The following is a 25,112-nucleotide window of genomic DNA, read 5'->3' as shown; positions in this document are numbered from 1 at the left end:
ATTTTTTTTTGGTATTAATTATTTGATATAATTGTGTATTAATTTTGGATTCTTTACTTATAAATTGCAGTCTCAATTTTGATATGCCTTTTTACTTGGTCTAATGCGTATTCATTTTTAATTCATTTTATGTACTAGAAATGATTTATGGATTCCTATTGCTTTTAAAAGTGTATGATTAGATGATTTACGTTATCGACTTGTGTTCCTTAAAGGCGTACACCACTGTAGAATTTTCTAAAAATCAAAAAATGCTTGCTTAAAAAATTCTTTGAACCTTCTAGAATAAGGGACAGAAGGTTTTTATATCGATCGGACAAGTTTTCCCTTGAAATTTCCCATTCCTTCCCAAACCGTTCCAGCTAATCCAAACCGACTATTTATAAGTTGTTACCTGCTCGTCGGGTCCACATAATACCTTTGAATTCAACTTCGAACTTTTCTAATTCATTAAAAGATCTCATTAGAAGCTCAACTATATGGTTCTGGAATAGCAGACTAATGGCAAAAAAATTTCAGTACCTAAATTTATTATTTTTTCATGCATTAAATACATGTCAGAAACTTTAAACGCGTTTTTCTCGAAACACGATTTTTCAAATCTGCACGCAGTATAACTCAATTCAAAAATGAAAATTTTCATAACGCCTTTTCAACAGGCAAGGGGTTAACCACTTTATTTTAACCATGTTATAACCCTTGGAAACATTGTAAACAATTTTTACCGCAATTTGAATTTGTGTTATAGCTAGTGACTTTGCGCTACGCTCCGAAGCGATTACACCCTAGCGATTTGTAACAAAAGCTTGACCAATTCGCTAACTCGTAGCGCCGATTGACTTTGTTTTTTATCTTACACGCCACTAATTAATTTTTTTAACAAAATTCAAATGGGAGTTGATCTTGATTATCATATACAATAAGTCTGTAAAAAAAAATTAATTTTTTAGTGCTAATTAATGCAATGCGCTACTTAGCGCCGTTGCTAAAAGGAATCCCATAGCTGATTAACTTTTGCAACCTGTGTGCTGCGTGCAGTGGAGCCCCTCCAATAAAAACCATTTTCGAAGAATGGCCGTTACGTAGCATCCTCTTAATTGATGTATATTGTTTTATTATTAAATATAAAAATTTAGTTATTCAATTGTTTTTCTTGTGTTGTGCATCTCATCCTATGAAAGACTAACTAATTATTTTATTTATCTACTAGCTATCCAACAATCTGCAAACATGGTAAGTATGATCACCTCTTTAATTTCATCTACCTCGTCTCGATTCGCAACTGCTCATCTGATTACGTCGCAGGTTGGATCACTTCTATTCATAGATCGTGGAGATCTCGTTCAATTGCATTGTGTCGGCTATCGCGAGCCGGACCCAAACTTTCAATTAATTAAAATTATTTAAAGTCTCGCGAAGTTCGCTACACTTCCTATTTCTCCTCCCACGAAAAAATAGCCAAAAAGAACGTTAAATTTTAACCTTCTACAGTGGTGTAACCCCTTAAGTTCTTTACAGTTGTAAATTTTACCTTTTCACTGTTTTAGAGATAAATTGAAAGTTTTCCAAATTGAAAATGTTTTATTTATAGAACATTCTAAAAACTTCAGGAAATATATTCTTCAAACTTAATAGAACGTCCCAATTCGAAAATCATACGCTCCGTTAAGTTGTACAAAAATTTGTGTTACCAAAACAAATTTTGAAAGGTACTTTATCATTGTGAAAAAGGGTAAGTGAAGTTTTTTGTTACTTCTTCTTAACGCTATTTTCAATCGAACGTATTCAACTATCTATTGGGAACAGATTCAATTTAGCACTGCTATCTATTAACATCCAAATAACAGATTCAACATACCGCACTGCAATCTGTTTTCTTGGTTCGTGCTATCAGAATTTTTTTAGTCATAAAGAATCACAAGTCAAGAACGCTAATTCACCGGCTACGAATCAGAGGAATTTTGAAATAATCCTTTTCATAAGGTAAAATAAATTTTCATTTTGTCCACCACTATTTTGTAGAATGAACAAAAATAATAATTTTTGTGGCGCAATATTTATCTTCAGTATGTGTACTGAATAAAAATTTGTACGTTCATAAAAAATAATAATGACTTAACTAATAGTAAAAATGATAATAAAAACTAAATTTGTTTACCCAGAAGAATAATTATACTGATGATAAATGTTGATTGTGGTTGCTTTTGATTGTCGTAGAAGTAGTACTAGTGATTGTATTAGTTACTGGAGATGTTATCAGTGATGTATAAAGATTACACAATCCTGCATTACTTAATCTTGATGTCCTGGGCTCAATTGTCAATGACATACTATACATTTCATCTTCATCTAATAAAAGAGATGGATCCAAAAGATAATTCGTCACTTTTGTGATTAGCTCAATCTTATATGGGGTTTGTTGAAAGTGTCGAATTTCACGAATAACATGTGCTACCTAAAATGACAGTAAACATTAAAATTTTGATTCAATTCTTCGATTAATAAGATCATTATCCTTTTGATAATCTTACCATTCTCATTTTTGAAAAATTCAATAATCCATCCTCGGTAAAATTTGGAGTTCCTTCTTCAATAAAAGACAAATCGGTAAGATAAATTCCAAGATAGGGAATACATGGTGGATCACAACGATGTAAAGCTTCACGTAAATTACGAAATCTACAGTCAGATGATACAATATTTTGAAGTCTTTCGATTGTTTGTTTTGTCTGTAAAACAAAGATTTCTTATTTAAACTGTTCAAAAAAATATTAAAAGGAAATTGTAATATTAACATACCGTTTTTGATACTTTTTCCCAAGTTTTTTTCAATCTGTAAACACTACTATTGGTGAATGCAGCACATATTTGTAGAACTCCATTATAATTGCGAAGAACTCTGCTTATATCGGCAACTGCTGTCCATTTTTCAATAGCTGCTACTCTTGCAGACATAGATTGTCTTCTAACAATTTCAGAAACAACTAGTAAAGATACCTGATTGAAACGTTTAGTCATCAATGTTATGTGTGGTGCTCTAGTGGCTTTATCCGTTTTCATCCATGCTTGACTGAGAAACTCTCTGAAATTTGGAAAAAAAATTAATTTTGAAGGGTTTTTCGATATTTTAGTTTACTTCTGAATAATCATATATTCTATTTGAATTATATTATAAGTGGACAATTTGGTAGAACAATTCTATTATTTCATAGACGAGAAGGCAAAAGACATGAAACCCCTTGTGGAACACTAAGAGACTCGACAAGGCGAAGTACGACCAGTCCCTTCAAGAAGCCCGCTTAATTCAAGAGTTAGGCTTGGTGATGAGGTCGAACAGTGCAGATGGATAGGTGCTGGCAGTGAGATAACAAATGTCTCCGTCTGCAATTCATCAATGCCGCGTCGCAATGGCACATTCTCCAAGAAGAGATCCTTGCACTGGTAGTAAGAGGAGCTGGCTTAGTTCAGCAAGGCTTGCCACAAAGCTAGAAGGACATATACCCGATCTAAAGGAGATCCTTTGCTGAAGGAAGCATACAAGGAGGCCAAAAGAACCTCAGTAAAGAGATCCAGGCATCGCGACGCCGAAACTGATGGAAGAGCCTAATAGAGGAAGTCGATAAGGATCCCTGGGATCTGGCCTTTAAAATCGTTACTAAGAAATTAGCAAAAGCCCCCTAGCCTGGATAATCCCGATTGGGTCATACAGATAATAAAAGCTCTGTTTCCTCCTGTAGAGCCGTGGATTAAGACGGTCTGTAATTGCTGTAAAGTCGGTGAGAAAGAATTCTCCACTCTTGCAGAGTTGCGAAACTGCAGGGAACAGTTTGAAAACAGGCAAGGCGCCTGGAATAGATGGGATAAGTAACGAGACCCTAAAAGAGGTGATTGTTAATTCCCCCAGATTTTGTTGAACAGCTTCAATCGTTGCCTACAAAGGGAAGAATGCTTCCGCGACTGGAAAAGACAGAGACTGGTCGTCCTAAGAAAGGATGACAAATCTCTAGATAAGGTCTCATCATACAGACCTATTTGGCCTGTTGGATACGATGGGCAAACTTCTAGAGGACATGGTTTTGCAGAGAATGCAAAATCACTTGATTAGAAAACGATTATTTAGAATCATTTCAGATTACTATTTCAGCGTTAGTTCCTTTAGTCTAAACCCTTTGTTATATTTCATAAATGGAACTTTAATAATCAAACGTGCGCTGCAAATTTTTATAGGCATTTGTCAATTAAAATACATACTCGCTAGCAATCGAAACGAAAATCCGATGATCCAAATAAGTCATTTGTTCTGCTATTTCCAAAGCTGATAGGGTTTCAATGTTCTCCTTTGTTTGAACCTGATAATATAAAAAATAAAGAACAATCTAATTATACAGTAATCTATGCTGATGAAACTATATACAGATAAAATTTTGTAAAATAAAAAATAGATACTGACGAGAATTACCTTCGGTGGTGAAAGCAATTGATTTAAGTCTATTTTGCTGCCCTCGTGTTCCTCTTTAGTTAACAATCGAAGAAGTTGACTGGATGCTTTATGTTCAGCCGGAAGTAAATTGGAACTATATATTATATCTTCCAAGAATTCAATTGTTAATTGTTTTAATTTATGATCTAATTCAAAATCTTGAGCATGCTTAGACACCCAATGTCTAAGTACATTTAAAACACGCATTGTCGCTGCAGTTGACATAACAGATTCCTTTCGTCTTGATTTTTCTTTACAAGAACCTGCATTCATTCGATTACTATTACCATCATTTATAATTTGACGTTCATGAACCTTATCTGGTGGATTACTTGATGCTGATGTTGCTATTGCAAAAGCAGTAGCTGCTGTTGAGTTACTGTTTCTAATTGAAGAAAGATAACATTATTTTCTAAGAATACAATTTAAAAAATGCAATACATACCTACGACGACTAGGACGAAAACTTGTTATCACAACACCTGCTTTACTAGACGGTTGCTGTGTATCACTATGAATATTGCAATGTTGGGAGGAAGTGTAAATTTCATTTTCCGGAATAGATCGTCTTCCCGACCAATAATTCTAAAACGTTACAAATCTCCTTAATTTGAAATTCATTGTGGTAAAGATGAAATAAATTATTAACTTACTCCGCTAAAAGTAGTTGAGAAAGAACCGCTTCTTGTTGATGGACCTGAAGTTGATGCCACTGCTGGCGTTGATGTAACCTGAGGTTCATCTTCGTAAATGATACGTTCATCTGAAAAATTAGAAAGCAAAGTTCAAAATCCAAAAGCTCATTAATTTATTATGTGTCATTAAATAATGCCTCACCTTTTGTCTGTGCTGCTATTACTAATGGACTATCTGTAACTGTTTCTTCGGAAATTTCACGTGAATATGATTTTTCAAAATCTCCACGTTGTGGACTTGGATCGGAACCTGATCCAGAACCTGTTGATCCAACCAATGTAACTGAACTCAAATTACTTGGAGATGATGGTGCACTGACAATAGTATTATCTGCAAATACAATGCACAGGATAAAAACCTAACTTTAACTGATCTTCATAAAAGATTCTTGAGAAAGGCTTGCCACAAGGCTAGAAGGAAATATACCCGATCTAAAGGAGATCCTTTGCTAAAGGAAGCATACAAGGAGGCCAAAAATAATATCAGTAAAGATATCCAGGTGTTGCGACGCCGAAACTAATGGAAGAGCCTAATCGAGGAAGAGATAATCCTAATCCCAGAGAAATTAAAAATGGAGTGAAATAATATGTCAACTCACCAGTGAGTGTTTCAGCGCTAGAGGATACTGCTATAACCTTAGGAATCTTTAAATGTACTAATTCATAACTAGTACTTTCATTCTCATTTATAGTATTTTTTTCTTTTTTCTCAGTCTTATCATCAGACATTAATTGCTGGGAAGATAAATCAGATTTGATGTCAATAATAGGAGCATTCGACTGGTCGATTTTAATTGACTGTTGAAAATTGTGATATTCTTGTTCTTCATCTTCTTTTACTAAGTAGTAAGAAAATTCAATTGGTTTTTACTTTTTGGTAAACAAAAAGCCAGAAAATATTTAGAAAAAAGTTACCTTTATGAAATCCAGAACACCTGTGTTGACAACTTTTCGAAGTGTTTGCTGTTGAATTTCCAAAAGTTCCAGTAGCAATCGCACTGTTATGATCCATACCACTAATTTGATTTTTCAACGTTTCTGTTTTGCCACATTCACTCATTTCGGATCCATAACCTAGTGATTAACATTAATTAATATTTTTCAAACAGTACTTAATCAAATAATCTTACCAGATACAGAACTAGCACCACTTGTTCGTCTTGGTGTTAAACATTTTCTCGAATTATCTTCACAAAGTTGTTGCTGGAACTGATTACTGTAATACAAAAACTTAATGTAAAATTACACACTTTCGATAGTTTAATTAATTCTTACCTAATTATGAAATTGCTTGCTCCAATATTATTTGATGCTTGAGGTGCATCAGGAGGTTCAGCGTCATGAAATACTTTTTTCAATGCCTCTAATACAGTAACTCCATTAGTAAAAACCCTATATGTTAGCAAAAAAGTATTAAGGAAATCAATACTCAAAAATCTGAGGTCTGTGAGTCTTTGTAGTATTCTATCTGGTGTCGCATAACGAATTTGTGGTACTTTACATGAATTTAATGTGCGACTAAATCTAATATCTACGTCATCTTTAAATAGTTTTGGATCATTTCTAATTGATCGAGGCATTGTCACTGAACTTGTGTCTGACAATGAACTGTGTAAAAATTCATTAAAACGAACATTGTCCATACATTGGCTAATATCACTGATCCAAGCAGCTTTCTCCTGATAAGAAATTTTTTTTTAATTTTATAATAGTTATTAATAAATGAAAACTTTATACGAACCTGGACAGTTAGAGCAACCAAATGTACTTCCACTTGACCTCCAGATCCTTTTAAATCGAGAACAACTTTAAAATCAAGATTTTGCACTTGTCCAGAGTAACCACTTCCACTGCCACTACTCTCGCTTATGCCGCTTGACACTGAACAAACTGATAATTCTACAATAAGTGAAAAATCACTTTGAAAATTTCACTTATTTAGTGAGTATTAAAATTTTTTTTTCTACTGACCATCATCATCCGTTGTACTTTGATCACTTGGATCTTCAATTAAAATTGCATCGCATAGTGGAATTTTTCCAATTTGAGGAACAAGATTTAAACGACCATCATCATCTGATTGTCTAGTTGCAAGTATTAAATGATTTGAAAATAAAAAGCACTGTCGCATTGTTTTTTTGTCGTTTACATTTTTTCCACTAAACGTTGCAGTAAATTTTCTTCGTGAACCACGAGATTTTTCTTGTAGTTGCACTAGTGCACCTTTAAACACAAAATGAATTACTTTAATTCTTTCGAAAAAAAATGGTATTTGCTTTATGTTTACTTACCTTGTCTAACAAATACTTGATTAACATCTAATAAAATATCACATCCTTCAACAATCATTCTCTCAACAGCTAGATTTTTTCGTAAATTTTCTGTTTCGCTCACCTATAAATTCATATTTATGATTATTTAATAATAAAAGATATTTAAATAATTGGAAATATTTTCAAGTCTATTTACCTCATCATGCATCTGTCTGGAAAGTTGCTCTAGCTGCTGACGAGCATTTTGTAAACTTGTACGTTCAACATGATCGTGCGGTGTATGAGCTAATAATTCGTGTAATGTTACTATGTACCGTGGAATCTAAATATGAACATTAGGAAGAGGATTTAATTACAAAAAATCGTAAACGATGAATGTGCAACGAATTTGTTGTACATTCGTTTCTGACTAATTCCTGATTTATCCGGAAAGTCTGTAATTTTTACCAAGGCAAAATATGAAAGTGCAACGAATTTTTTTCACATTCGTTTCTGACTAGTTCCTGATTTATCTGGAAACAATCTGTAATTTTTACCAGGGCAAAATATGAATGTCCAACGAATTTGTTGCACATTCGTTTCTGACTAATTCCTGATTTATCCGGAAAGTCTGTAATTTTTACCAGGGCAGAATATAAATGTGCAACGAATTTATTGCACATTCGTTTCTGACTAGTTCCTGATTTATCCGGAAACAATCTGTAATTTTTACCCGCGCAAAATATGAATGTGCAACGAATTTGTTGCACATTCGTTTCTGACTAGTTCCTGATTTATCCGGAAACAATCTGTAATTTTTACCCGCGCAAAATATGAATGTGCAACGAATTTGTTGCACATTCGTTTCTGACTAGTTCCTGATTTATCCGGAAACAATCTGTAATTTTTACCAGGGCAAAATATGAATGTCCAACGAATTTGTTGCACATTCATATTTTGCCCTGATAAAAATTACGAACTGTTTCCGGATAAATCAGGAATTAGTCAGAAACATTTCACGTCAATTTGGGAATATTTCGGCTTGATTTTGGATTTATTTTTTCATCCAGATTGATTCCTGACTAAAACGGATCATTTTCGTATTGTTTTCCTACAATTTCTTAACTAATTCGGACTGATCTCTCAGTATTTAATCTGAAATCACTCAGGAATTTCAAGCAGAGTTTATTTATTCTCTGACGTAAATTTCACTTTACCTGATGCATAGGATAAGTCAGAAAAGTTTCAAGAGACCTTCCATGACAAGGCGTCTTTTTTTCAAGTCGATTTAATAATGCAGCAAACGATGATGACGATTGCTTACATTCTGTTAATACTTGAAGACTATAATGATGATTTCGAACATATTCTTGATATATTGATAACATTGGAAGTAGCATATCGAACAAGTCACCTAAATAATTAAAAGATAGTTTTACATTTTGATCATCAAATTCTGTATTTTTAACTTTTTCCCATAGAATTAATACGTAAAAATATAAAAAACGTTTAAATACAATCCTTACCCAAAACAAGGGTTGGCCAACTCTCCATACGAGATGTAAGACCTTTTAAAAATATTTGATGCAAAAATAAAACTGTTTCACTATTCAAAAAAATACTATTCACATCCTCATGGCTACATGGAGGCTTTTTTGAACTCGCTGCCATTTTAAATGGCCTCAAAAAACAACTAACTAATATTTCCATTTGCTCTGTATATTCCTCTTCAGCTTCTACCATTTGAAACACTAAACTGAAATAATAAATTTTAATTAAAAATTCAAATCAAAATTAAATTCATAATTTCTTTAAAATCTAAAATAATGAATAAAAAATTATTACCTATTTCTTTTTCTCATACTTTCAGCGTGTGGACTTTTTATATATTGTTCAACAATTTGTTTCCAACGACGTCTACATAACCAACCACGAAAAAAACTTTGTACTTTTTTTATTTTTTGCATTTCAATAGAGCCTTCGGTAATTTCTTTAAAACAATGTCCAGTATTACCATTATTGGTACTATTACCACACGGTAATTCCGATTCAATGCCAGATGATTGTAAAAATGATTGTGTTGTTGTTGTTGTTGTAGTTGTTGTTGCACAAGAAGATGTTGTATTATTGTTACTGCTATTGCTTGTTGAACAAATACATTGTGTGAAATTTCTTTGAATTGATTGTCGTCTCATACCGTATGTAGTAACAGATGCTGCAGTTGTACAAACAGAACTGGGCCTCAATTCTTTTTTAATTGCACAAAGCTTAAAAAATTAAATGCAATTTTATTTATTTGTTGCACATTCATATTTCCTATGAAATTTTTGCAGAAAATAAATTGAAAAATAGAATATTATAACAAACCTCGGCTCGAAGCTTTTTTATTTCCGATGCTAAATCCTCACATTGTTGTGTATATTGCCATTTGGCTGTTTTTTCAGTTTCCACTATTTGCAACAAATGTAAATGCTTCTGTTCCAATTCTTCTTTTTGCAATAATAATTTATTGAAACTGCAAAAGAAATTAATAATGTAAATACAATTTTCGTTGTTGTTGATAATAGTTGTTAATTACCTAGCTTCGCAAATTGCTTCTATCCACATTTTACAACATGTTTCAGTTGCAGCTTTAAGTTCATACTGTCGTAAATTTTCTCTTCTATAAGATATAGCAAAACTGTGCTGCAATTAAATATACAAAAGTTTCTTTTAAATTAAATAATCCTTTATCAATGGGAGAGTAAGTAATTTTATATTAAATATATATATACCTGCTTTTCTGTCTCCTTGCTTTTTGCTGCAATAATACGCTCACAATAACAACCTTCCAATAAAATAATACCGCTAGGTCGAGTACTAGTTTCATTTTCATAGTAAAAGAGTATATTCTGTAAAATTAGTGAAATTATCAATTTACTAACGTATGGGAAGCAATATTTTTATAAAGAAAAATTTTTGTATTCCCATGGCAAATTGGAATTAATGAATGTGCAACAAATTCGTTGCACATTCAATTTCCGATTGCCTGCGTCATTTTTATACAATTTTTTTGGTAAATTTTTATTATTTCGTGACCCAGGGCTTAAAATTTTAAATTATAATATTTAATTATGCATTAATATTAATGTACAAGGCATTATTATAACTTACTTGATAAAGAACAAACCAACGTATTTGCCATTTAGTAGAGTCAGACGTTCGTTTATGCAAATAACCGGCAACTGAATGATCATAACGAGCTCTTTCAGATAACATCAGTAGCTGCGAATCGTTTACACGTACTGTAAATAAAAAAAAATTTATTTATATAATAATCTACAATATTTTATAATAACAAATAAAAGCTGGATTTTCTAATTAATATTAAAAATAATCCACTAAAAAAAAAAAACTTAGCAAGAAAGGAATAATCAATATAATCGAAAAAAATATATAAATATTGAAAAGTTACATTTGTCCATACCAGTCCTTTGCATCTTGGGGCTTAGCATGATGACATATGAAAAAATTTTCTCGTCACAAAATTTTAAAATAATTTTTCCAAATTTCGATGAAAATTAAATGACTTCTAGATTCAGCCAACAAGAACATTATTATAGTAAGCTCCAACTGTAAAATAATTTATAATAATTAATTTTAAATTAATAAAATTATGTTTCAATATTTTTTTATTGTTACTAAAATTAATTAATTCCCTTTACAATATTCCGTTTAATCTTTCTACTTTGCACTTCATTCTCTTTCTCTATATTTTAATCTAGGTATACACTTATCTCTTCTTATTTCTTTTTTTATGCAAATCCAATTCATTCATATTTAAGTGGATTTCTTTTTATCTTTATTTCTTCTTTCATCTTTTTTAATTCTCCTTAATCTATTCCTTTTCATAACCATACGATTCATTTAATTATCTTTGTTTCTCCATTTTAATTTAAGTATTCATTTATTTCTTTATATCTCTTTTTACCTCCTTTTATCTTTTTATCTTCTTTTATCTCTTTTTATCTCATTTATCTCTTTATATCTCCATTTTTGTTACTTTTCTTTGTTTTCTTTTTATTTTATTTTATCTATTTTTATCTCTATTTGTATTTTTTAAATCTTTTTCTATCTGCTTTTATTTATTAAAAAAAAATTTTTTATCTTTTTTTATCTCCATTTATATCTTTTTATCTCTTCTTATCTCCTTTTATCTCTTTTTATCTCTAATTATCACCTTTTACCTCCTTGTATCTCATCTTAAATTTTTATCTTATGTTATCTATTTTTATCTCATTCTATATCTTTTTATCTCATTTATCTCTTTTTATCTCTTTTTACCTCCAATTATATTACCTTTTTTTTCTTTTTATTTTATTTTATCTCTTTTTATCTTTTTTTATCTCTTTTTATCTCTCTTTATCTCTTTTTATCTCTTTTTATCTCCTTTTATCTCTTTTTATCTCTAATTATCACCTTTTACCTCCTTGTATCTCATCTTAAATTTTTATCTTATGTTATCTATTTTTATCTCATTCTATATCTTTTTATCTCATTTATCTCTTTTTATCTCTTTTTACCTCCAATTATATTACCTTTTTTTTCTTTTTATTTTATTTTATCTCTTTTTATCTTTTTTTATCTCTTTTTATCTCTCTTTATCTCTTTTTATCTCTTTTTATCTCCTTTTATCTCTTTTTATCTCTAATTATCACCTTTTACCTCCTTGTATCTCATCTTAAATTTTTATCTTATGTTATCTATTTTTATCTCATTTATCTCTTTTTATCTCTTTTTACCTCCAATTATATTACCTTTTTTTTCTTTTTATTTTATTTTATCTCTTTTTATCTTTTTTTATCTCTTTTTATCTCTCTTTATCTCTTTTTATCTCTTTTTATCTCCTTTTATCTCTTTTTATCTCTAATTATCACCTTTTACCTCCTTGTATCTCATCTTAAATTTTTATCTTATGTTATCTATTTTTATCTCATTCTATATCTTTTTATCTCATTTATCTCTTTTTATCTCTTTTTACCTCCAATTATATTACCTTTTTTTTCTTTTTATTTTATTTTATCTCTTTTTATCTTTTTTTATCTCTTTTTATCTCTCTTTATCTCTTTTTATCTCTTTTTATCTCCTTTTATCTCTTTTTATCTCTAATTATCACCTTTTACCTCCTTGTATCTCATCTTAAATTTTTATCTTATGTTATCTATTTTTATCTCATTTATCTCTTTTTATCTCTTTTTACCTCCAATTATATTACCTTTTTTTTCTTTTTATTTTATTTTATCTCTTTTTATCTTTTTTTATCTCTTTTTATCTCTCTTTATCTCTTTTTATCTCTTTTTATCTCCTTTTATCTTTTAATATTCTTTTATGTCTTTTTGTCTTTTTTAAATCTTTTTTCATCTGTTTTTATTTATTTTTTTAATTATTTTTTTATCTCTATTTATATCTTTTTATCTCTTCTTATCTCCTTTTATCTTTTTATTTTATGTTATCTATTTTTATTTCTTTCTACATCCTTTTATCTCTTTTGACATCTATTTAGATCTTTTTATATCTTATTATATATTTTAATCTTTTTTTATCTCCACTTATATTTCTTTAGTTTTGAATTTATTTTAATTTATCCATTTTTGTCTCTTTTTGTATTTTTTAAATCTTTTCTCATCTGTTTTTGTATATTTCAAAAACAATGTTTTCTCTTTTTTATCTCCTTTTATTTCTTTTTATCTGGTTTTAATCACATTTTGTAATTTTTAAATATTTTTTTATCTCTTTGTATCTCTTTTTATTTCAATTTATCTAGTCTCTTTTTGTTTTTTTTTAAATATATTTTCATCTCGTTTTATCTATTTTAATCTCTTTTTATATCTCCATTTATATCTTTTTATCTCTTTTCATATTTGTTTATCCGTTTTTATCTCTTTCTATCGCTTTTTATTTTTGTTTATCTTTTTTTGTCTTTTTTAATTTTTTTTTCATATGTTTTTATTTCTTTTGCTTTCTTTTTATCTCTTATTATCTTTTTTTTATATATTTTCCCTTATAACAAAAGGATATCCCTAGGATATCCATAGGATATCCATATCAATGGTCGATATCCTAAAATGGTCCCCATGATATCTTGGGATATCCATAGGATATCCCTAGGATATACAAATCGCCCGTCTGTGGGACATCAACAGGACATCCATAGGATATCCACAGGATATCCCTAAAACATCCACAAAATATCTATTGGATATTATATCGCAGGATATCCATGGGATATCCTCAGGATGTCCGTGGGATATTCTTAGGATATTCACGGGATATTTAATCTTAGAATGGTCCCCAGGATATCTTGGGATATCCATAGGATATCCAAACCGCCGGTCTGTGGGACATCAACTGGACATCCATAGGATATCCACAGGATATCCCTAAGACATCCACAAAATATCTATTGGATATTATATCGCAGGGATATCCTCAGGATGTCCGTGGGATATTCTTAGGATATTCACGGGATATTTAATATCTCAACATATATTTTTAAAGGTTAAAATTGTTAAGCTAATATAATGAATAATAATATAATAAAAACAAAAATCTTATGAGCTTCTAATTTATTTTAAATGAAGATTTGAAACGCATTTTTCAAAGTTTTTAAATAAACTCATGGCACTCAATGTATAATTAATATTAATAGTTATTCGTTATTTGCGGGGAAGAATTTATATTGTTTAAAGCCAATTTATTTTCTGACAATATTAAGCATATGAATAAAGGATTGAATCACGAATGAGAAAAAAATTAGTTAATAATTTTTCAAATTAAACAACTTTCTCGAAAAACAAGTTGCATTTTTTTTATTTATATAAAATTTAATTCACAGAATATTCTCACTCGTAGTCTCATAATGACTTTAAAAACAGTATCCTGAGAATATCTTCTTGACATCCAGAAGATATACTGAGAACATCCTGACGATATCTATGGGATATCCTGACGATATCTATGGGATATCCTGACGATATCTGTGGGATATCTGGAGGACATTTATGAAAGTCTATAGAGATATCCCGAAGATATCCTGTGGATATCCTCAGATATCCATGGGATATCCAAACCGCCGATTTTTTGGATATCCTTAAGAGATCCTTTTGATATCCATAGGACATCTTTAGGATATCTGCGGGATATTATCAATATATCCCAAGATATCTTGTGTTATTAGGGTTTATCTTCTTATACAAAATTCAATCTGATTTATATTCCTCGTTCAATTCGTTTATAGTTAAAATAGAAAAATACAGGCTTGTTTTTTTATGTTCCGGACCCCGTAAAAATTTTTTTAATTCCACTTTTTTTTTTGTTTAAAAAACGAAAAAAAAATGAGATTAAAAAAAAGTTTATTGGATCCGGAACATAAAAATCATCCTATATATAAAAATCTATTGCAAAATAGATACGACTTCAAAATAAAAGGATACTAAATAAAGAAATATAAATATATATATATATATATATCATCCAATATAGGTGTTTAATAAGGAATAAAAATTCAGAGATAGAAAAATACAATATTTTGTAAATGCAATTTGGCTAATGTAATGAGATAGTAAACATTATATTTCTTTCTATCTAATTAACTTTTTACTTCCAATTCAGATAAAAATAAATAATAATAATAATAGTAATTTAAACCAACAATTTTATTTATGATGATATTAACCTAAAACAATTTATTTTATATTCCATTTACGATGAGTATCAATAACTAATGTGAGGTCATTTATTCAGTAGCTATTACTACTTGAATTATTAAAAATCACTTTTTCTTTTTTTCGTTAAAACACAAAAATCTGTTCATAGAAGAAAGATTATTATTATTACTATTATTATTGTTATTATTTTATTATTATTACTATTATTATTATTATTACTATATTATTGTTATTATTATTATTATTATTTATTATTATTATTATTATTATTATTATTATTATTACTATATTATTATTATTATTATTATTATTATTATTATTATTATTATTATTAATCATTAGCAACATTTGTTACCAATATTAAAAATATCAATAATTATAAGACAATTTTTCCATAATGTAAATGTATTTATATAATAAAAAGACTATTATAATTATATATATATATTATTATATCTATTACAATTTTATTTAAAAATATAATTTTCAATTTGACTACACACTAAAATGAACTATGGATTCGTGCAAGTTGAGATGAAGTGGTGGGTGGGAGAGATACAACAATTTAGCCACCTGTTAACCAACTCTGAGTAAACTTCACATAAACTATATAGCAAATTATATTTGTTTATTTAAATTTATCTCACATTATTTCTAATTTTAACACACTAAAATAATGCAATCACTATATTACTACAATTATAATAAATAGAAAATTATTAATAAAATTACACAAATATAAAAACAGGCATGACATTTTTATCATCTACAAGGACTTTTTTTTATTTTATTAAATATTAAAATTGAAAATCTAAATTTACATAATTTTTTTTGCAAGGCAATGAAGAAAAATTGTAAATATTTATTGTAAATTTTTAATAAATAAATAAATATATATATATATATATATATTTAATATATATCAAAATACCAAAATAAATTTTAATTTTTTGATAAAAACTAAAAAACGAAATATTAAATTAAAAAAAAAATAATAGAAGAAATAAAATATAATTAAAAAAAACATTTATATTAAATTACCCGTCAGATTCTCTGACTTATTAACACAGTAACCTGAGAATCAGCAGCAGCAGCAGCAACAGGAGCAGCAGCTGAACAACCCTCCCTGTTGCTCGTTCGACCCTCTTTTTACGCACTTGATTGCGCCGAATCTTTTACCTACTTATATTGCGCAAACTCAATGCTTCAAATCGTACGAAGCAATACATCAGCATAGTAAAACATTTTTTTTTTCAATCATTATATAATACTTCAAAAAATATAATTTACAGAAAAAAAAAATTTTTTTTGGAAAAAATAAAATATATATATTTTTACAGTCACTAAAATCATTGTCATAGAAAAGTAAACTAAAATATCATGTGAAAACTGAAAAAAATGGGATTTAAAAACTATTTTTTTATAAATTAAAAAAAATTTCTATTTTTCAAAATTTTTGAATTAAATTTTTTCATGTTAGATTGATTGATTGATTAAATTAATAATTAGCAAATAAATTATAGAATTGTAATTTATAATTATAATAACTTATAATTATAATAATTACAATAACTTATAATTATAATAATTACATAATTAAATTTTAATTATAATTAATAATTATCAAAATAAACAATTAAATTCTAAATAGTCAGTTAACAATAATAATGTTAATTCAAAATTTAAACAATCAAATTGTTATAAAATATCTTAAGGGTATGTTCAACATGTGAAATGTACAAACAAACCGAAAATATAAGCAAATATTGACTAATTTGTGAGCAAGTCCTGCTGTTTTGGTAATTTTTTCCTCAAAGAATACAATAGTATAACCTTAAATTTTTAAGTCATAATATTAAAATTTAAATAACTCATGAATTTTTAAGTAAAAACACGCAATTTTTCGTTTTTATTTTTTACAATTTTTTTCAACTAATTTTAAATAAATTAATCCCCGTAAAACTAATGAAAATTTAAAAAACACATTATAAGCTACATCAGATTAAATTTTTGTGCAAAAATATTCAATACCGACTGTATAATACACGTTTGAATACGTCGGGTCTAGCAGACCCGTTGTGCCATTTACTCAGACAGCACGTAAACTTGCAGCAACCTTGCGGCAAGCTTGCCACGCAATAATTCCAACCTTGCACGGCAAGTTTGCCGCAAAGTTACATCGTCCCACCTAACCCAAGCTTGCATGGTAAACTTGCCGAAAGATTGAAGTATAAGGTTACTGCAAGATTGCACAATAAGATTATCGCAAGATTGCATGGTAAGCCTACTGAAAGATTGCAGTGTAAGGTTACTGCAAGATTGCATGGTAAGCTTACTGAAATATTGCAGTGTAAAGTTACTGCAAGATTGCATGATATGATTATCGCAAGCTTGCATAGTAAGCTTGCACGGTAAACTTGTGGCAAGGTTGGTGCAAGGTTGACAATAACCTTCCCCAGGAACTGGTGCTCAATATATGTATGTACAAAAATAAATTTCCTCTCACAAAAAATTTTTTTGTTATATTCCGCAAGCTTGCGCCAAGCTTGTCATAAGGTTGCGAGCAAACTTGCATGGCAAGCTTGCTGCAACCTTCTGTGCTGATTGGCAAGGTTATTTGGCAATCTTGCACCAACCTTGCAACAAGCTTACCGTGCAATCTTACTGAGCAATCTTACTGTGAAATCTTGCAGTAACCTTACACTGCAATCTTTCGGTAAGCTTACCATGCAAGCTTGGGTTAGGTGGGACATTTAAAGCTTGCGGCAAGGTTGCTGCAAGCTTACGTGCTATCTGGGTATGTTCGAACACGGAATTTTGCCAGTTATGAGTTAATAATTTTTTTTTTTTTTTTGAATTTTTAAGATTATTATTTTAATTTTAACACTTAACTAAAAGGTAATTGAAAAATTAATTTTAAAATTTTGCTATTTAAAAATTTTTTTTATTGCCAAAATTTGATTAAATATAAACATAGAAATTTATTACAATTACTTTTATAAACAAAGTAATAATTTTTTTGCAAATGTGAAACTTCTTTTACATTCCATAAGAAAATTTTCTTTATCGATCTATATATATAAATATATTAAGAAAATCAATTAAACATTTGATACCGCTACTATAACTTTCATCAGAATTTCAATACCTTTAAGAAATATATCTTTATTGAGGCGCTCATCATTTTCATGAAGGAGAATTGGTGAATTATTTATTGGAGTAAATCCAAATGCTGGAATTCCCAACTAAAACGTAATTTTCATTCAATAAAAAGAACAGAAATTATTATACCAAATTCATTTCAAATCAGGCAGGTTGAAACGACGTTTATTTAAAATTTTAGATTTTTTTCAGCCTGCCTGATTTGAAATGAATTTGGTTATTACCCTCATAACAAAAGGATATCCCTAGGATATCCATATCAATGGTCTATATCCTAGAATGGTCCCCAGGATATTCCTAGGATATCCAAACCGCCGGTCTGTGGGACATCAACAGGACATCCATAGGATATCCACAGGATATCCCTAAGACATCCACAAAATATCTATTGGATATTATATCGCAGAATATCCATGGCATATCCTCAGGATGTCCGAAGGATATTCACGGGATATTCACGGGATATTTAATATCTCAACATATATTTTAAAAGGTTAAAATTGTTAAGCTAATATAATGAATAATAATATAATAAAAACAAAAATCTTATGAGCTTCTAATTTATTTTAAATGAAGATTTGAAACGCATTTTTCAAAGTTTTTAAATAAACTCAAGCACTTAATGTATAATTAATATTAATAGTTATTCGTTATTTGCGGGGAAGAATTTATATTGTTTAAAGCCAATTTATTTTCTGACAATATTAAGCATATGAATAAAGAAATGAATCACGAATGAGAAAAAAATTAGTTAATTATTTTTCAAATTAAACAACTTTCTCGAAAAACATGTTGCATTTTATTTTATTTATATAAAATTTAATTCACAGAATATTCTCACTCGTAGTCTCATAATGACTTTAAAAACAGTATCCTGAGAATATCTTCTTGACATCCAGAAGATATACTGAGAATATCCTGAAAATATCTGTGGGATATCCTGACGATATCTATGGGATATCCTGACGATATCTGTGGGATATCCTGATGATATCTGTGGGATATCTGGAGGACATTTATGAAAGTCTATAGAGATATCCCGAAGATATCCTGTGGATATCCTCAGATATCCTGTGGATATCCTCAGATATCCTGTGGATATCCTCAGATATCCTGTGGATATCCTCAGATATCCTGTGGATATCCTCAGATATCCATGGGATATCCAAAGGATATCCAAACCGCCGATTTTTTGGATATCCTTAAGAGATCCTTTTGATATCCATAGGACATCCCTAGGATATCTGCGGGATATTATCAATATATCCCAAGATATCTTGTGTTATTAGGGTATTATTATTATTTTTGAAAAAATAGTAAAAACTTACCTCACGCAAAAAACGAGCGTCTGTAGCTCCAGGACAAACAATAGGCTCTAATTTAATTTTATTATCATCGCAAGCTTTTTTAAATGCTAACCAAAAAGGATTGGTATCATCTAATTTTGTACCTTCAACACGTTTATTACCTATTATTTCAAAATAAACCCCATCTCCTGCTTCTTCACACCATTGTTTTATCATTTTTCTAAATTCCTCATGATCAACATCGGGAGCTAAACGAACATCAAAACCCACTGATAATTCCTCGGGAATAACATTTATTTGTACACCACCCTAAAATTAAAAAAAAAAAAAATTTCAATATTTTTTACCCACCTACATATTAAGGCCAGGTCCAAGTGAGGCAGCGCCATCTACATTGAAACTAATATTTTGGAAAATTTTCAACAGCCTTTTCTTGAAAACAAGAAGGTAAAATGCTTTTTCCTTTATGGATAATTGATTATTGGCAAGATATACACCAGCTAAAACTTTTTTTGAGTTAAAATAATAAAAAATATTTCATGTCAATAAATTAAATATGAGCACTTTTTTCACAAAAACTGTAACAGTACTTTCTCAGAAATTACAATCAAAAATGCAATTTCCATTTGGAAAATTAATAAACGCTAAAAAATACACGACCTAAGATTTACCAATCACGAAAATAACAAAAAAAAAGTATTTTAACATAACATATTTTACTCATTATGAGAGCCGTTTGGCAGGTTATATATGTCACCAGACGCTTCGCAGTTTAGCCGAAAGGAGGAGATTGGCGCTGTTGCTAACCACCTGAAATACATAATCTACCAAAGGGCTGTCACAATCAGTAAAGCAGTATCAATATGTTAAATATTTAATAAAATTTTTTTTTGTTATTTTCGTGATTGGTAAATCTTAGGTCGTGTATTTTTTAGCGTTTATTAATTTTCCAAATGGAAATTGCATTTTTGATTGTAATTTCTGAGAAAGTACTGTTACAGTTTTTGTGAAAAAAGTGCTCATATTTAATTTATTGACATGAAATTTTTTTTATTATTTTAACTCAAAAAAAGTTTTAGCTGGTGTATATCTTGCCAATAATCAATTATCCATAAAGGAAAAAGCATTTTACCTTCTTGTTTTCAAGAAAAGGCTGTTGAAAATTTTCCAAAATTTTAGTTTCAATGTAGATGGCGCTGCCTCGCACTTGGACCTGGCCTTAAGGGGGGAACACCAGTTGTAACTTTCGAAAAATCGAATTTTTTTTTTGCATTTTCTTAAAGTATACATATTTAGAAATGTGTCTGTAAATTTTAAACTTGATCCGGTGAAAAATAAATGAGATATACAGAACACTGCAGCGGCGCGTCCCGTGGCTTCAGACAAGGTGGCCAGCCATACCTGACCCTAACGACAGATAGCCTTTTCCTATGATTTAGAAACGGCAACCACTGCGGAAGAGTTATTATATGGTCCAGGAATCGATGACTCTTTGTAAATTGGAAACAAAATTTCTTCTGAACAAAAAAAAGTAAGTTGAAACTTTGAATGCGTTTTTCTCAAAATGACATTTTCCAAGTCGGTGACCACGATTACTCGAATACCATTAAACCGATTTATTTAAAATTTAGTGTGCTTCATTTACACATATAAGTCTAGTTCGTGATCGAAGGATTTTTTTTTTATGCAAAACTTTTTTTTATATAGCTGAAAATCGACCGTATTTTTTTAACGAAAATCATACTTTTGACTTTGACAGGTCGCCATTTTGTCAAATTTTTTTTTTTTTAAATCCTTCGATCACGAACTAGATAATCTTATAATAAATGTAAATCAATTTCATTTTTGTATTTCAGACGAAGTATACTTGCAGAATGCTGGTCACCGCAATTCGCCTTTTTTCTTAAGGCGCCACTTCAATGGCTCATATCTCTAAAAGTTTTTGTTAAAAAAATTTTTTTTTTCTTTTAAATTACAGCTTTTAACATGTACTTTTAACTAATAAATAGTATTCTTTAAAAAGATTCATTGTTCTTTTGGAAAATATTCTTGTAAAAAGCATTATTTCTTGAGTTACAACTGGTGTTCCCCCCTTAATAAGAATTTCTGGTTATTTTTTTTTTCATTATTCTATTTATAAACAAAATACCTTGAGCATTGTTAAATTAACTGTCGACACTTCTCCAGGTTTAAGATTCAGTGTCTTTAATTTATTGTTTTCAATTTCACGAAATTTCATAAAATTACCAATAATTTTATATAATTTTTCACCGGATGTATTTTCATTTGCCATACTGCCGTGTGCTGATTTACCAGTACAATGAATCCAAACATGATACTGACATCTTTCATCGTAAAATAAAAATATTGACTCTAATGGAGAAGCAACACTCTCATCTATACAAAAACCAACGTTCAATTTTTTAAAGTCCTCCGTTTTGACAAATGACTCGATACCATCTTTTCCACCAATTTCTTCTTCTGGTGCAAAAGAAATGTGAATTGTTCGTTTCAAACGAATGCCATTTAATTTTAATCGTCTTATTGATTCTACATATTGAATGCTAACATTTTTCATATCCTGACTACCGCGGCCATAAATATCTCCTTTTTCATCGATATGCGCATCAAAAGGTGGATATGTCCATTTTTCCTTAAAAACAATTGTGCGATACTTTAAAAAATGATTTTGGATTAAAATTTTGGAGAAATGATTTTGTTTGGTACAAGGAATCTCGCTGTTCTACTCATTTACCATAACTTAACGCAAAAATAGTAAAAATAAAGCAATAAATAGTAAAATAATGTATTATATCATAGTTCATTCAGTGGCCACTCGCTCGAATTGGCGCTGTTTACTGGAGCACTGACACACTCAAACAACGTCTGTGTATGCGCCGCCATAATTGTTTTCATTTTCATTTAAAAATGCCACTTTTTAAACTCCATTTTTTAATAATTTTACTCAAAATTATGTATTTTTCGGAGAACAGCGAGATTCTTTGTACCCTAATCTATCATCCCTCAAAATTTTAGACAAAAATTTTTTTCTCATTTTAGAGTGAAATGTATACTACCAAAACACATTTTCCCATACTAGGTCACGTGGGAGGTTCCCACATACCCTTAAGATGAAAAGTACAAAAATTATTTGATGAATTAAGAAATATTTTGATATTTAAAATTTTTAAATATTGAAAGCAAATTTTGTTATCGGCGAACACAAAAAGCAACAAGTGTAACAAATTTCGAGCGAAACCCAACAAATGTAAAAAGTGTCCGCCATATTGAATTCGGCATTTTGAATTTTTAAAAACTGTTTTCTTTGAAAAAAAATTCTTTTACTGTAGAAAAAACATTAATTTTCTTTCAAAAAAAAAAAAACAAATTTTTTAAAAACTTAAATTTAAAATTAATTTATATCTTAAAAATAAATATTTTAGGGACGCATGATTATGTTCTAAAAATCATTGGTTAGAATTTTCAATTCATGGAATTTCATTTGTCATATAAATTATTTTTGAGCCGAATTTTTATTTGTTCGAATTCGTATTTTACAGAATTTTCATCAAAACGATTTTCTATTATTATAGAATTTTTATATAACCGAAAAATTCATAGAATTTTCATTTTATTCTTTCAGATGAATTTTCATTTTGTTTCGAATTATTATTATTTGATATAATTTCCATATAACCGATTTTTCATACTACAGAATTTTTACTTAGCCGAAAAATCATTTACCAGAATTTTTAATTGATAGAATTTTCATTTGTCCGAAATTGCAAATGGCGGAACAAACAATCGATTTTGGAGCGATTTTTATAATCAACCAATCAAAAATTATACATAAAATTGTGATTGGTTGATTTTAAAAATCGCGCCGTAATCGATTGTTACTTCGGTCATTTGCAATTTCGGACAAATGAAAATTCTATCAATTAGAAATTCTGTGATTTTTCGGTTATATAAAAATTCTGTAATATAGAAAATCGTTTTGATGAAAAATCTTGCAAAATACGAATTCGAAAAAATAAAAATTCGGCTCAAAAATTATTATATGAAAAAATGAAATTCCATAAAATGAAAATTCTAACTAATGATTTTTAGAACATAATCATGTGTTCAGTATTTTATATGAATATTGAATTATTTTTGAATTTACAGCATAGACAGGAACGACATCCATATGACCGTTTAAAAAAATTGAAGGCAATTCAGGCTCGAGACCTTTCCATGTTATAATTACTATTGGTTTCTTTGGCACTGGTTCATACATTTTCACTGGCAAATCCAAAGATTTTGCCAATTTAAATATAAAAGCTACACAAGGATCTGTATAACAAAAATAAAAAATTTTATTACATTTAATAAGATAATAAAAATTTCGATGTAATAGAAATTATAATAATTGCAATTTGGTTAATAATAATGTGCGCACCCCTGTGATTTAATTTTTACTTACCATAATTAACATTCGGATGAACCGAAGGAATTCTCAAATATTCCTGAAAATTTTCAATTGCAGTTTTATCTAATGCAGCCTTATCAAACGACATTTTTCTTTCCTTGCGGTAGTTTCTTAAAAAAAAAATCAAATTTTATTCAAAAATTTTAGATAAAAATTAAATATTAATTCCTCACATTTTATACGTCTCAAAGAGTAAAATTTAATTTTTAAGAAAATATATTAAAATTATTTTGATCATTGCGACAAAAATACTGCAAAAATAGATTATATAACAAAATTTTATCATATTTTTTGCGATTCGTTTGAGAAATATAACCGCGATAAGATTAAAATTAAAACAAATATTTCCTCTTCATTTTAAATTCGTTTTATGAAACAAAAAAGTAAAAATATCAACAACAAAAAGCACAATTTTTTCTATACAAGTAATTTTATACAATAATAATAATCATAATAAAATTAGTGATTTATAGTAAAAAAAAAAAAAGTAAACAAAAAAGTAACCATTATAAAAAAAATGAAATTTTTCTTATAATATATAATATTTACAAAAAATTAGAATTTTTTAAAAAATATTTTTCAATATTTACAAAATTTACTTCATTTTTTCAAATTTGTTAATAAATATGTAAACTTTTAAAACAACTGATAATAGAAAATAATTAATTTACCTTTCTATGTTAACGCAGTTAATTGTATTTTTGATTTTCTAATTTCTAATTTTTTATCTTATGTGAAGTGTACATATAAGCAGAAATCAACAGAAACGTCTGTGTTTATTTCACCTTGCGAGTATATACTCATGAATGAAATACGCTATTGTGACAATTTTAATAAATGACATATATAACTGGCTGTGTCGAGACATCTAGTGGCGCGTTAATCATTAGTATTTTTGTACAAAAAGTATTAGTATTTAATTAGTATTTTCTACACTTTATTTTTGAAGTAATTTTATTAATAAAATTTAAATTAAATTAAATGAATTATTATTTTTGTTATTAAACTTGTTAGACGTCCTAAATTAGCAATTTAAAAA

The 25,112-nt window shown here is 28.8% G+C and overlaps 2 protein-coding genes across 3 annotated transcripts; both read right to left on the bottom strand.

Moving 5' to 3' along the window:
* Positions 1 to 255: 255 nt before the first annotated feature.
* Positions 256 to 16,255, bottom strand: LOC127289060 (ras-specific guanine nucleotide-releasing factor 1-like). The gene is made up of 25 exons (XM_051316818.1): positions 16,175 to 16,255; positions 10,894 to 11,039; positions 10,581 to 10,711; positions 10,202 to 10,318; positions 10,006 to 10,112; positions 9,795 to 9,942; positions 9,273 to 9,694; positions 8,954 to 9,183; positions 8,645 to 8,841; positions 7,645 to 7,770; positions 7,467 to 7,569; positions 7,147 to 7,398; positions 6,917 to 7,074; positions 6,451 to 6,854; positions 6,306 to 6,391; positions 6,091 to 6,249; positions 5,775 to 6,014; positions 5,318 to 5,506; positions 5,134 to 5,243; positions 4,926 to 5,065; positions 4,460 to 4,865; positions 4,252 to 4,349; positions 2,800 to 3,082; positions 2,532 to 2,729; positions 256 to 2,455 (listed from the first exon to the last, which is right to left on the bottom strand). The coding sequence occupies exons 2-25, from the start codon at positions 10,919 to 10,921 to the stop codon at positions 2,171 to 2,173; spliced, it is 4,617 nt and encodes a 1,538-aa protein (XP_051172775.1). The 5' UTR covers positions 10,922 to 11,039; positions 16,175 to 16,255; the 3' UTR covers positions 256 to 2,170.
* Positions 16,256 to 18,055: 1,800 nt separating this feature from the next.
* On the bottom strand, positions 18,056 to 24,908 carry LOC127289053 (aminoacylase-1-like). Of its 2 annotated transcripts, none has more exons than XM_051316808.1 (6): positions 24,745 to 24,908; positions 24,068 to 24,183; positions 23,768 to 23,937; positions 21,752 to 22,255; positions 19,624 to 19,911; positions 18,056 to 18,378 (listed from the first exon to the last, which is right to left on the bottom strand). In XM_051316808.1, the coding sequence occupies exons 2-6, from the start codon at positions 24,159 to 24,161 to the stop codon at positions 18,235 to 18,237; spliced, it is 1,200 nt and encodes a 399-aa protein (XP_051172765.1). In that variant the 5' UTR covers positions 24,162 to 24,183; positions 24,745 to 24,908; the 3' UTR covers positions 18,056 to 18,234. The 2 variants fall into 2 exon arrangements, with proteins under 2 accessions (XP_051172765.1, XP_051172766.1); XM_051316809.1 differs by lacking the exon at positions 24,745 to 24,908 and adding an exon at positions 24,247 to 24,371.
* Positions 24,909 to 25,112: the final 204 nt, after the last annotated feature.

This window comes from Leptopilina boulardi, unplaced genomic scaffold (genome assembly GCF_019393585.1).
Source record: "Leptopilina boulardi isolate dan_hultmark-lab unplaced genomic scaffold, ZJU_Lbou_2.1 LbouV2_399, whole genome shotgun sequence".
NCBI classification, from domain to species: domain Eukaryota; kingdom Metazoa; phylum Arthropoda; class Insecta; order Hymenoptera; family Figitidae; genus Leptopilina; species Leptopilina boulardi.
This window is presented reverse-complemented; position numbering and strand designations above follow the sequence as displayed.

Bases quoted from the DNA above. Each gene is read 5' to 3' on its own strand.
- LOC127289060 (XM_051316818.1), bottom strand. From the start codon at position 10,921: ATGCTAAGCCCCAAGATGCAAAGGACTG. The intron at 6,855-6,916 runs GTTCGTATAAAG...ATTTCTTATCAG, and splicing joins TGGTTGCTCTAACTGTCCAG to GAGAAAGCTGCTTGGATCAG. The intron at 5,066-5,133 runs GTAAGTTAATAA...GTAACGTTTTAG, and splicing joins TCTCAACTACTTTTAGCGGA to AATTATTGGTCGGGAAGACG.
- LOC127289053 (XM_051316808.1), bottom strand. From the start codon at position 24,161: ATGTCGTTTGATAAGGCTGCATTAGATAAAACTGCAATTGAAAATTTT. The intron at 23,938-24,067 runs GTAAGTAAAAAT...TTTGTTATACAG, and splicing joins TCATCCGAATGTTAATTATG to ATCCTTGTGTAGCTTTTATA. The intron at 18,379-19,623 runs GTAAGTTTTTAC...ATTACGTTTTAG, and splicing joins ACGCTCGTTTTTTGCGTGAG to TTGGGAATTCCAGCATTTGG.